The following is a 12,851-nucleotide window of genomic DNA, read 5'->3' on the forward strand; positions in this document are numbered from 1 at the left end:
AAAACAATCGACCGGCTCTGTCAAGATCCAAATTTGGTTCAAATGGCCTGGTGACCAATAATAATATCTTCTTCATGACTGACATAGATTTTTTTGCGTTTCTGTGTCGCGAAACCGACACTCAAGATCATCTCAGCTTTCGGTGAGTGTTAGTTCATAATATTTCAAAAAAAATCGACTGGCTCCGTTTAGTCCCAAACTTGATGGAAATGGTCTGGTGACCAGTACTAATAGCTTTGTGTTGATTGACGTCGCGTTTTTAGTGTTTCATAGTTATGAAATTGAAACTCGAGATCATCTCAACTTTCAGTTGTGTGTTAGCCATTGATTTTTCAAAAAAAAAAAAAAAAAAATTGACCGTCTCTGTTTAGACCCAAACTTGGTAGAAATGGTCTGGTAACCAATACTATTAGCTTCGTCATGACTGGCCTCATTGTTTTGTATTTCTGAGTCACAAAAAATAAATTCGAGATCTTCTCAATTTTCAATGGGTGCTTCCATGGATCTTTCAATAAAAAGACGATCAGCTCCGTTTAGACCCAAAATAGGTGCAAATGACCTGCTGACTAATAATAATAGCTTCGTTAAGACTAACCTAGAAACAGAAATTCGAGATTATCTCAGCTTCGGTGTGTCTTAGTCCATAGATATTTCAAAAAAAAAAAAAAATCGATCAACTCCATTTAGACCCAAACGTGATGAAAATTGTCAGGTGACCAGTACTAATAGCTTCGTCATAACTGACATCGCGTTTTTAGTGTTTCTGTGTTACGAAATAGAAATTTGAGATCATCTCAGCTTTCGGTATGTATTAGTCCATTGATTTTTCAAAAAAAATAAAAATTGATCGGCTCCGTTTAGACCCAAACTTTGTGGAAATGTCCTGGTAACCAATTCTATTAGCTTCATCATGACTAGCCTCGTTTTTTTGCATTTTCGGGTCACGAAAAATAAATTCAAGATCATCTCAATTTTCGGTGAGTTTTGTTAGTCCATGAATTTTTCAATAAAAAGATGATCGGCTCCGTTTAGACCCAAAATTGGTAGAAATGATCTGGTGATCAGTACTAATAGCTTCGTTAAGACTAACCTCACTTTTTTTACGTTTCTCGGTCTAGAAACGAAAATTCAAGATCATCGCAGCTTCGATGTGTGTTAGTCTATAGATATTTCAAAAATAATCGACCGGCTCCGTTTAGACCCAAACTTTGTACGAATAGCCTAGTGACCAATACTAATCGCTTCATCATGACTGACCTCGCTTATTTTGCGTTTTTTGATCACGAAACAGACATTCGAGGTCATTTATGCTTTCAGTGTGTGTTAGTCCATAAATTTTAAAAAAAAAAAAAAAAAAATCATCCGGCTCTGTTTAGATCAAAATTTAGTTCAAATGGCCTGGTGACCAATACTAATAGCTTCTTTGTGACTACCATAGGTTTTTTTGCATTTCTGGGTCGCGAAACAAACATTTGAGGTCATCTTAGCTTTCGGTGAGAACGTCAATGAAATTTTTCAATAAAAAGTCGATCGGCTCTGTTTAGACCCACAATTGGTGGAAATGATCTGGTGACCAATACTAATAGCTTCGTTATGACTAACCTTGGTTTTTTTTTTTTTTTTTTTGCGTTTCTTGGTGTAGAAACAGAAATTTGAGATCATCTCAGCTTCGGTGTGTGTTAGTCCATATACATTTCAAAAAAAAAAATTGACTGATTCCGTTCTGACCCAAACTTGATGGAAATGGCTTTGTGACCGGTACTAATAGTCTCGTCATGACTGGCGTCGTGGTTTTAGTGTTTCTGAGTTACGAAATAAAAATTCGAGATCATCACAGCTTTTGGTGTGTTAGTTCACAGATTCTTCAAAATAACATGACCGAATCCCTTTAGATCGAAATTTGATGGCAATGGCCTGGTGACCAATACTAATAGTTTTATCACGACTGGCTTTGCTTATTTTGCGTTTTTGGGACACAACATAAATTCAAGATTATCTCAATGTTTGGTGTGTTAGTTCACATATTCTTCAAAATAACATGATCGGCTCCCTTTAGATACAAACTTGGGGGAAATAGCTTGGTGATCAATACTAATAGCTTCATCATGATTGACCTTGCTTTTTTAGCATTTTTGGGTCACGACACACAAATTCGAGATCATCTCAGCTATCAATGTGTTAGGTCACAGATTTTTGGAAAAAAAGAAGTCGATCAGTTCTGTTTAGACCCAAACTTGATGGAGATGGTCTGGTGACTAATACTAATAGCTTTGTCGTAACTAACCTTGCTTATTTAGCGTTTATGGGTCACGAAAAAAAATTCGAGATCTTAGTTCTTAAATCCAGGGTTGTTTGTTTGGCAGGAGTTATACGGGGACCTGTTATATAACGATTAGTTATACATTTGCTAATAGTCTAAGCACTAATTCTGTCAAAAATAATGCATAATCTATTTTGACTTAAAAATAAAAGATCAACGGGCCTTAGGCTCCCGCATTTGGATGTTTACAATAGTGCACTTATCTACTTTCAAATTCTGCATATACTTATTGGAAGTATTATATGAAGATCTCTCGCATTGTGCAAGGCCCCAATTCTATGCACACAGTTAAGATATGAATATTTGATTTGAATCTAATGAACCAATTATCGCATGAATTTACAGTACCTAATAATGAATTTTAACGCGAGTTAGCATTGACTAAACGAGCAAGACTCGTCTTCTAATGTTCTCTTCTTCCTTTTCACTTTTTTGAAACTGGTAACTGTAAACTCTGTGGGAAGACCTATGAAGCACAGCAGTGCAACCAACCACAATAATGTGAATTTGGACAATAGTATACAACCATTAAAATAACTCGCATTCATACGTTCAAAGGAAGTAATCAAGTGAGATGAAGGGTGTGTCCTAATGGACTTCTTTCTCCAGCAGAATTAAGATTACAAAGCTCATCCATTAAGAGGAGATCCCTTAGAGCGCCCATGTCGTAAGATATATAGGGCTTCCTTGCATGAGCAACAACCTAGGGCTTACGGGGCGAACTGCTGCTGTCACTGTTGCTGGGGCTCCTCCCTCTTAAAGGCCTGCAATTTGATGAAGCACCAGCATATCATAACCGACAACATAATAATAAGATAATTCTCAGTCGTTCAGGTATTTCAGGCATTTCTGTATTGAAATTGCAATACTATCTACATAAGTGTCTTAGCTCTAAAGTTTAGTTTTCTCTAATTGTAAGGAAAAACCTACCATCTGAATGACCAACTAAAGCAAGAATTCATAAATCCAAAACAATGGCAAGCACACAAACAGATACTATTGTACAAACTAACAAGAGATTAAACTGAACTCACCTCCTTCTAGGACTGCGACTCCTTGAAATCTTACGCGGTCCTCCCTAAAACAATCAGCAAATTATATCAACGTCAAACAATCTAATGGGTTGACCCAAAGGAAAAACAAAGAATCTAACGGATAAGTCTGTTAAAATAGAGTTCCAAACACAGACCTTGCGAGGACTGGGAGAAGAAGAGTAAGATGATGACCTCCCACGTCTTGCGGCTGGACCTTTTCCCCTATAAATGAAGGGTTCACAAATAAATATTACTTGTTCATATAAACAGGAAATGAAATTCTTTATTAAATTTAGTACGCATTTGGCCATAGAAACCCAAAAAAAAAAAAAAAAAAATTGAACTTGTTGGGAGTTGGAGTTGTGTTTGGCCATAGTTTTTGCAAATAATATTTGGTTGTTGAAATGTACCTTTTCTAAAAAACATGAAATATGATTTGCACCCCTATTTTCTAAAAACTAGCAAAACCACCCAAAGCAATTAATAAACATAACAAGTGCAAGAAATATAGCAACTATACTCGAGATCAGCTTGTGGAGTGCTCAAGACTGATGGTTTCTTTTCCATCAAAAGGTTGCAACTACGAAGCTTAGTGGTGTACACAGAAAATATAACATCTCTAAATATGACTTTGTTGCAAAATTCCCACCTGCTTCTTTTCTTTTAAAGGCTTTTTTTTAGCACATGATGTTCAATGTTTGTTGGATTGGAGAGCAACTGAGCAACACAAATTGCCTCTGACCAGTGAAAAAAATTGTATGAACTTTTAGGGTAAAAATTGAGCAACATAAAAGTGAAAAACAAGTTTTTAGTTGTTTTCCAAATTTTGGAATTTTTATGGAGAAAACCATAAAGTGAAAAAAGTAGGGGGGAAAATCCGGAAAAAGGTGAATAATTCTCATGGCCAAACGGGTCCTTGATAATATCATTATGTCTGATAATATTGTGGTGGAGATTAGATACACCCAAGAGAAAAAACCAGGCATCAGAACATGCCATGTAGGAAGTGGCTAGGCACAAGTATGTAAGTTTAAAATGAGGGAGCATAAAAGGAAAACTACAGACAAGTAATCCAAAGACACGAAACAAAATTTGCCTTAATTAGCCACCACACTTTAATGATAAAAATGATACAAATTTATGCATTACCGCCTAGGAGAGAAGGATCTTGATCGTGAACGGATAGGCCTCCTAATAGGTGAACGGCTAGACCGACGACCAATCGGAGATCTTCTGGGTGGACTTCTAGCACGTCGTGGAGAACTATAAACAAAGACAACGATACCATGAATTACCACTTTCAGTAATAAACGTGCATTAGAAAACACAAATCAAAGCTGTGTTTACATAGTTCAGGCTGTAGTTGACTATATTTAATAGTTCCGGCTGCAGTTGACTATATTTTTAGTATAACAAGTACTACTACAACTAACAAGAAAAACAATTGCCGCCACCATGGGAAAACAGCAGTTCCACAGTGTATATGCTACCACACAGGTTTAACAGTTTAAAGAACCTTATCCCTACAGCACTATGCAAAACATTATAGGACTTTCTAGTTATGGAGTGAGGGAGAAGATATTATCATCATTTATTTCAACTATTCCAGTTTATGAAAACAAAACACTAACTCACCGTCGCCTTGGCGGAAGGGGAGAACGTCTTCGAACAGGACTGCCACGAATTCTTCTGGGAGAGCCCCTGCTGAAGATTTAATCAGTAAAGGTCCACATCAAAATTTCAAAAGCAAATATGAAATACCGAACCTAGGAGGTGACCTATGACGTCTTGGTGGAGGAGATGGTGAACGGCGCCTAATGGGAGATGTGGGCCTCCTCCGCGGGGGAGGTGGACTGCCACGCCTAAAAGGAGAATTTGCTCGACGGCGAATAGGAGAGTCAGCACGTCGACGAGCAGGAGAATCTGGATCACGTCTAGGAGATCCTCTTCGTCCCATAGGAGACCTCCGAGGTGGAGAGGCAGGTTTCCGACGAGGAGATACTGATTATATCAAAATAAACAACCAGATTAATTGATGCATCATACAGACAATGAACAATTCCTAATATGACGAGGGCATCATACACTCTTGTTGCCGCTTTGGTCCATCCTTCTCCACATCAACAGGGGCATTATCAGCTCTTGGAGCATCTCTTCTAGAGGAAGTTGCAACAGCCCTTGGAGGTGAAGCAGCCTTCTTCCGCTCTGGCAGGGTGAACCTGGCATGAACTACTTTCCCATCAATCTGTGCCTGCATTAACACCAAAGAAGCATGTTAGTTAATCCCCCATTTCAACAATCTAAATGATTGGATGCAGTTACCAAGTGAATGTACAAATCTTAAAACCATACACCATCCATGTGTAGTTGGGCTTTCTCAGCATCAATTCTAGTCTTGAACTCAATATAAGCAAAACCTTTTGGAAGATTAACCTGCAATAAGTAAATTCTTATAATATTAGAAAGAAGAAAAAATCTCACATACGCTACGCTGTACACCGTTTAACGAATATGGCACTTGTTAACTTACAACATGATCAATGGCCAACTGCACGTGAAGAATTTCACCAAAATTACCTACAAAAGGAAAAGTTATACACATTAACCGTTATGAAGACCGTGAGATAGACAGAGCAAATTCATCTTGCTGTGCCGGTGTATTCAAATCAACTAATTGATGAAATCCAGTCAACCATATCCTGTAGACCTGGAGATACTATTTTCAGAGCAATTCTGCTCCATTCTTTTATGCCCATGTATTTATTTTACATGAATTGATATGCACTGGAACTAGCACACCATACAAACATGTTGATTGGCTTGCTTACACTAGCTACTTCTGGGAGAACCAAAATAATGAGAAAAAGACTCAGTCGCCACTCGCCATGAGGATACCAAGCATACACTTGCTTCCAAAATAGCAGTTCTCTCTTCCCTTAAACTGTTACTAACTTGCAATGACAGAGTTAGACTAGAACGTATGACATATAACTACCTAGGTAAACAGAAAGAACATCATCTATAAAAGGATGGACCTTTATGGGTGGAAATTGAGCAAGTTAGATATACTTAGTGGGTAATAACAGGTTCACAATAATGAAAATCCCTTGCTTGCTGGCAGGAAAATTGTGTGCTGGGTTAGTCATGGGTCACGTGCCCAGTATGGATCAACAACATCAACAACAACATACCCAGTATAATCCCACCGGGTGGGATAATAAGCAATTAGTAAGATATGAACAACTCATATTCCTAAGCTTCTAGGACTCTATGATATGTACATAGTCTATCTGTTATTGCCCAAAACAGATTCATTTCTTTGATCGCGATTCTGATTAAAAAAAAATCAGGTAAGTGAGGCCACGATTCTGATATTAGAGAAGCAGAGAACTAAGTAAGAACTATGGGAGACTTACCACCAAACAATTCACTGGGAAAAACTACGAACCACACAAATATAAACAATATTGTGAGGTAGGAAAATGTCACATTCCTTTTATTTTATGAAATTAAGAGTCCACGACATGTAAATTAGACATCTTCATTGCCCAAATGAATATGCATTTCTTTGAAATGAATTTATTAACAATTTAGCAGTAGTATTATATGATTTCTAAAAGTAAAAGCATTTGTTGTCCGTCATGAATACTTTTCTGATATGAAAATTATCATGCATCCTCATATTTCTCAGATTTTTATTTCTCCATAGGGAAACAAATCCAGAAAAGGAGAAATAAACTACATTGCACCCCAATTTCTTCCCGGAATAACATATTGACATTAGCATTTCAGTGGATACTTAAAGGATTAAAAATTTAGGGGGAAAGGAAAAAACAAACTGAAATGTGAGGGTTAAGATTAGCTTGGTCCAACTCAAATCATAACTCACAAATTGATTCAGCATGTATTATGTGATTTAAAATTATCAGTGGGCATGGTCAGAAACCCTAAGGCCACTAGGTCCAACACATACCAACATATATCTATGCAGAGAAATTGTGGGCTCAGTCCATCTTGATCCGTCTATATACCAGTCATCAGCCCAACTCAATGAACTCTGGCCGGGTTGATGGGTTATCGGTTGAAATTTCCAGCCATAGCTTAGACTATCATTTCTACAATTTTGGCAGATAAGCACTTCAGTAATCAGAAAGAGGTGCTGAACATACCAAATATTTCTTTCAAATGGTTTTCATTGACGTTCCTGCTGAGCTGATCCACATGAATCACACGCGACTCAGGTATAGGAGATACTTTCCTGGAATCAGATCCGGAGTGTTACACATCGAAAAGAAAAAAAACAACCTACAACCGCATCTGTCAAAAGTGCTATATGCAGATTCATTTTTACATTATAAGAAAATATTGGTGTTTACCAACTTCATCCAAAATGGATAGGTTTTTTTTCCTGCCTGACTAAAATTAATTTTGCAAAGAGTAAGACAATCAAACTCCAATAAAAGAAGGTCATGCATTTATTTTCTGACTGTAACATCATTCATCAAACGATGAAAAAGTGGAGGCTGAATGTTGTACTACCAGCACTTGCGTCTATGTGGGCACTTCGGATGGAAAGGAACTGAAGAGCATTCGAAATCATTTATTGAGTGATCCTAGTCAACCGCAATGCATTCTCCCAAAAAAGATCTCGACAAATGCAAGTGAGTCCACATTCAAAATGGCTCATAATTTTCAACAACCATGGGTATGTTTATTTTCACTTGGAAGAGGAGAAATACAAAACCAAGGAAAAGAAAGCAATTCCCAAGAAAACAGGAATTAGGATTTCACATTAAATATTGAAAGAGGTTTGTGTGTAGTTGTTTGAATGAATAAATTGAAGTCGGATCTCAGCTTAAGCAACAAACATTACCTTGGAGGTGGAGAAGCTTTCTTAGACTCTGGTGGTGGTGGTGGTGGCGGTGAGCGTCCTCGCTTAGATACTCCAGCAGGGCTAACAAAACCATATTAACAACAAAAGATAGGGTTAGGATCATTCAGCAATAAGAAGACTGGAGCAGAACTTTAGCTGTTTTGCCGGAAAGGAAAACTAATGGCACAGCAGCATTACAAGACATTTTCATGCTAGTTCAACCTGTCTAAGCGCAATAACAAATAAACAAATATATATGAAGACGAAAACAAGGCCAGTCTTCAAGATTAACCATAGTATAACTAGTTTCCAGTTTTTTTTCCAATAGTGCCCAGGCCAGCTTGAGCACACCTCGACTATTCCACAGGTACCTACTATCCCCCACCAACACATGTATCCATAACCCTGCCTATCAGAGGCTTAAATATCTTGCTAGACAGATGGGAAGAATCAACTTAGCGTTTTTTATATCTGTTGGATTTGAACCTTGGTCTCCAAGGTTTTCACCCATTTCATTGACCATTATGCCACGCCCTGGAGTGTTGTTTCCAACTCTATTTTATAGTCTTGTAGTGTTGCAATCAGTTTTAGTTGTCTAAATGTAAGAAGAGCAAGAAAAGAAAAACATATGCAATCAATGGTCTAGTTTTGCACTTTTGTTACCTGCCTGTTGGGACAACTTAAGAAAAGCAGCAGGAAAAGCTATAAATTATCAAACTATAAATCATCTGCACTTGCAGAAACGAATAACAGCATAGAATTGTGTCACACAGCCCAGGAAATAGAGGGCAGAGCTTATACTCTTCAGACAGTGGAACGGTACGGAACAACTATGAATTACAACCACGGAGGATAGTTATAAGCCTCTAACTGGCCTCTCGACCTATATAATGTTTGGAATGCAAAACTACAGAATCTCTATCCATCCTATATCTAACCAGCCAACAGTCGGAACTCAGACTCAGCACCAACAAAAGCAACCAGCAATTTTAATGTGTGTCCGAATTACTCTAAGCCCAATATACCCAAATTTGTAAACGTAGTGCCTAACAATGTTCTTTTAACCACTGATTACAAATATCTGAAAACTTCAACCAGCTGCCATATCTAAAGATACAATAACCAAACACTCTTAATGTATCAACGGGCATGATTGAACTTTTATCGTGCTAAAGAAATCCTAGAAATGAAAAAAAAAATATCAGGACACCTAATTAGGGTAGTGAACTTGGAGCTTAGCATAGAATGTAGCATGTCAACCTTAACATTTCAATGTCATAAAACCTTGAGAATCTAACATAACTAGAGCAGCCATATGCACATTAAGTGATAGCAGCAACTACTACACCTCCATTCAAAGAAGTTGAGGTTGGTTCAATGAATCATTACCATACATTTAGGCCCGTTTCATTCAGTTGTCATTAAATTCTACAACACTAGCGGTTCTCTCAGTATTTTAAACTAACAGTTATCAACTACTGCACCTCATTTCAAAGAAGTTGAGGTTGGTCATATGAATCATTAGTGTACATTTGGGCCGGTCTCATTCAGTACTCTATAGTTTGTCAATTGATTCTCCAACACTAGACGTTATCTAAGTGTTTTATAACTAACAGCATCAACTACTGCATCTCAATTCAAAGAAGTTGAGGTTGGTTTTTTTTTTTTTTTTGATGAAGTAATTGATTCTATTCAAGGCATCCAGAAGAGGCAAAGTAGTTACAAAAGATTGAGCACTAGAAAGTCAGCTCTAGTACATAACTAAAGAGCAAACAAAATCTAAAAGGCTATCAAGGGAATCTATTGGGGATAAAAAGGCCCAACTATGTAAATAAAAAAGACATTTAGCTTTGAGCATAGTTTGACTAGTTGAAAGACCATCAAAACATCTACTATTCCTTTCATTCCATATAGTCCAAAAGATGGCAGCTGGTATCATCTTCCAAATCTTCTTGGTTATATGAATCATAATTATACATTTGAGCCCATTTCATTCAGCACTCTATAGTTTGTAATTTAATCTCCAACACTAGAGGTTCTCTTAAGTGTTTTACTAGCATACAAATTTCTAAACAGCCAATATCACATTAAAACAGGCAAAATGCATAGGGCTTTTCAGCCTTAGTGCAAAAAATTGACTATAAAAGTGTATGATGTAACTACCACATATTTGTATGGCGTGAGAGAGTGTACAGAACCTGTGTTTTATTCAGTACTCTCTACGGGGTCGTTTGGTGTGAACGATAAGCAAAAATAGTCCCGGGATAAAATTTTAGTGCCTCCTTATCCCATGTTTGGTTGGAATAAAAATCCGGGATAACTAATCCCGGGATTGTAGCCTTATTATATCCCACCTTGAGGGTGGAATAACTTATCCCGGGATTAGTTATCCCGGGATAAGTTGTTTCCCAACCAAACGAGCCCTAAGTATTTTACTAGCATGCAAATATCACATTAAAATAGGCAGATAAAAGGTGCTTTTCGGCCTTAGTGCAAAACTTAAGCGGAAAATGACTATTAAAATGCATATGTAACTCCTACAAATATTTATATGGCGTGAAAGAGAGAGTATAGAACCTTTATCACACATTAACTAACAGCAGCAACTACTACATCTCAATTCCAAGAAGTATAGGTGAGTTATATGCGTTCCACATTTGGAACCAACTAATCTTTAATTTGTCATCTAATACTCCAAATTTCATATTAAAACAGGTAAATGCAAGGGCCTTCGACCTTACTGCAAACCTACGCGGAAATGACTATTAAAAGTGCATTATGTAACTACTACTCATTTAATTCTCCAACAACAGAAGTTCTCTAAGTGGTTTACTAGCATACAAATCCCTAAACAACCAATATCACATTAAAACAGGCAAATGCATAGGGCTTTCAGCCTTAGTGCGAAAAAAAATGACTATAAAAGTGTATTATGTAACTACTATATATTTGTATGGCGTGAAAGGAGAGGTTGTCCAAGTGGTTTCCTAGCATACAAATATCTAAACAACAAATATCACGCTAAAACAGGTAAATGCAGATTGCTTTTCAGCCTTAGTGTGACAAAAAGCCTATAAAAGACTCTCAGTTTCGCCCTGTTCCATTCAGTACTCTATAATTTGTCCTCTAGTATGTGTTTTACAAATCTCTAAACAACCAATATCACGCTCAAACAGGTACATACAACGGGATTTTCCGCATTAGTACGAAAAATGATAATAAAAAGATGCATTATGTAACTACTACAATATTTAAATGGCGTTGAAAGAGAGCGTATAAAACATTCGTCGTTGAGGATGCATATCATTCAGTACTGTCTATCTATATGTGTTTCATTAGCAAGCAAATCTCTAAACAACCAAAATGTCGTAAAAACAGTCAAATGCAACGGTCTTTTCGGCCTTAATGCAAAATCAAGCGGAAAATTACTACTAAAGTACATATTTATAAATGTTTAAATAGAGAGAGAGAGAGTATATATTACCTTCGTCGCTGAGGAGGAGGGCGAGGACTAGGGCTACGAGAACTGGCACTACGAGAAACAGATGAAGATGACGAAATTGACCTCGAACGCGATCTAGATCGCGACGGAGAACGCGAAAGCGAACTGGAAGAGCGAGAGTCTGAAGGAGAGTAAGAACGAGACCGCGAACGAGAAGATGAGCCTGATGGTGAAGCCGCACGGGCTCGACCTGGTTTCGCCATTGTTGGCAAAAGGTACTACTGAGAAACCCACCTGTGATGATAAACCCTAAGGATAGAGAGAGATGTTTGATGGAATTGGAGGGGTTAAAGATGGGATGTTGTATGTACATTTGGGCGAAAAAGGTTTATCGGGTCTCTGGGCGGGGTAAAATTTTTAAGATAAATAAAATGGGCCGAGTGGGCTGTTGAAGTAAAACGTGATCCAATGTGAAATGTGGTAAAAATGTCAAGGGTAGCCTATTTGTACATTATTACTATGAGCCTGTTTGGATGGGCTTATGCCTATAACCTAAAAAAAAATAAGTTGGGTAGTTTAATTTTATTTTTTTTTCTTATAAGCTGTTTTAGATAAGCTAAGTCAAATGGGCTCAATTATTTTTTTTGAACTTATTTTAAGCACAAAATGACTTTAAGCTGGTCAGTCAAACACTCAAAAAAGCTGGAAAAAAACTTATAAGCAACTTATAAGCCAATTCAAACGGGCTCTATGTAATGTAATGTTTACTGCTTTGCAGGTTGCAACTAAAGAATGTGGTGCAATGTGTGAGGTTGGTCCTCCCTTAATTAGAGGTCTCGATTCGAGTTTTGGGTATGAAAAAATCGCGTTTTCTCCGAATGGGCCCTACCGTATATGTAATGCAACATAAACAAAAAATGAAGTAATATGTACTACTTATCTATTAAAGAATTTTGTATGTCTATCCAGTTCAAATTTCTACTTGAAGTTTAGGTAAAACAATGCATGTCTGAATGTTACGCCCCAGAAAATTTCATGTTACTAAGGCTGTAGATGGCTTAATGTGAGTTCAAGAAGGAACAAATATTACAAGTATAAAGGATGAAATTCTGAATGTTAAATGCTTTAATCTTTGTTTATCCTGTCTCTTTATTTTAGTGTCTTCTCCAATTAAATCCGTTA

At 37.2% G+C, this 12,851-nt stretch overlaps 1 protein-coding gene across 4 annotated transcripts; it reads right to left on the reverse strand.

The window, feature by feature from the left end:
• Positions 1–2,672: 2,672 nt before the first annotated feature.
• LOC132627484 (serine/arginine-rich splicing factor SR45) lies at positions 2,673–12,044 on the reverse strand. 4 transcript variants are annotated; one of them, XM_060342877.1, is made up of 12 exons: positions 11,712–12,044; positions 8,228–8,308; positions 7,524–7,612; positions 5,885–5,931; positions 5,707–5,787; positions 5,440–5,605; positions 5,133–5,355; positions 4,990–5,055; positions 4,504–4,617; positions 3,510–3,576; positions 3,355–3,398; positions 2,673–3,084 (listed from the first exon to the last, which is right to left on the reverse strand). In XM_060342877.1, the coding sequence occupies exons 1-12, from the start codon at positions 11,930–11,932 to the stop codon at positions 3,024–3,026; spliced, it is 1,260 nt and encodes a 419-aa protein (XP_060198860.1). In that variant the 5' UTR covers positions 11,933–12,044; the 3' UTR covers positions 2,673–3,023. The 4 variants fall into 4 exon arrangements, with proteins under 4 accessions (XP_060198860.1, XP_060198852.1, XP_060198839.1 ...); XM_060342869.1 differs by having other exon boundaries at positions 4,990–5,058; XM_060342856.1 differs by having other exon boundaries at positions 4,990–5,058; positions 5,121–5,355.
• Between the last annotated feature and the right edge of the window lie 807 nt (positions 12,045–12,851).

This window comes from Lycium barbarum, chromosome 1, assembly GCF_019175385.1.
Source record: "Lycium barbarum isolate Lr01 chromosome 1, ASM1917538v2, whole genome shotgun sequence".
Classification (NCBI taxonomy): domain Eukaryota; kingdom Viridiplantae; phylum Streptophyta; class Magnoliopsida; order Solanales; family Solanaceae; genus Lycium; species Lycium barbarum.

Bases quoted from the DNA above. Each gene is read 5' to 3' on its own strand.
- LOC132627484 (XM_060342856.1), bottom strand. From the start codon at position 11,932: ATGGCGAAACCAGGTCGAGCCCGTGCGGCTTCACCATCAGGCTCATCT. The intron at 5,932-7,523 runs GTATGTTCAGCA...TTCCTTTTGTAG, and splicing joins CCATTTGAAAGAAATATTTG to GTAATTTTGGTGAAATTCTT. The intron at 3,399-3,509 runs GTCTGTGTTTGG...TGATTGTTTTAG, and splicing joins CTTCTCCCAGTCCTCGCAAG to GGAGGACCGCGTAAGATTTC.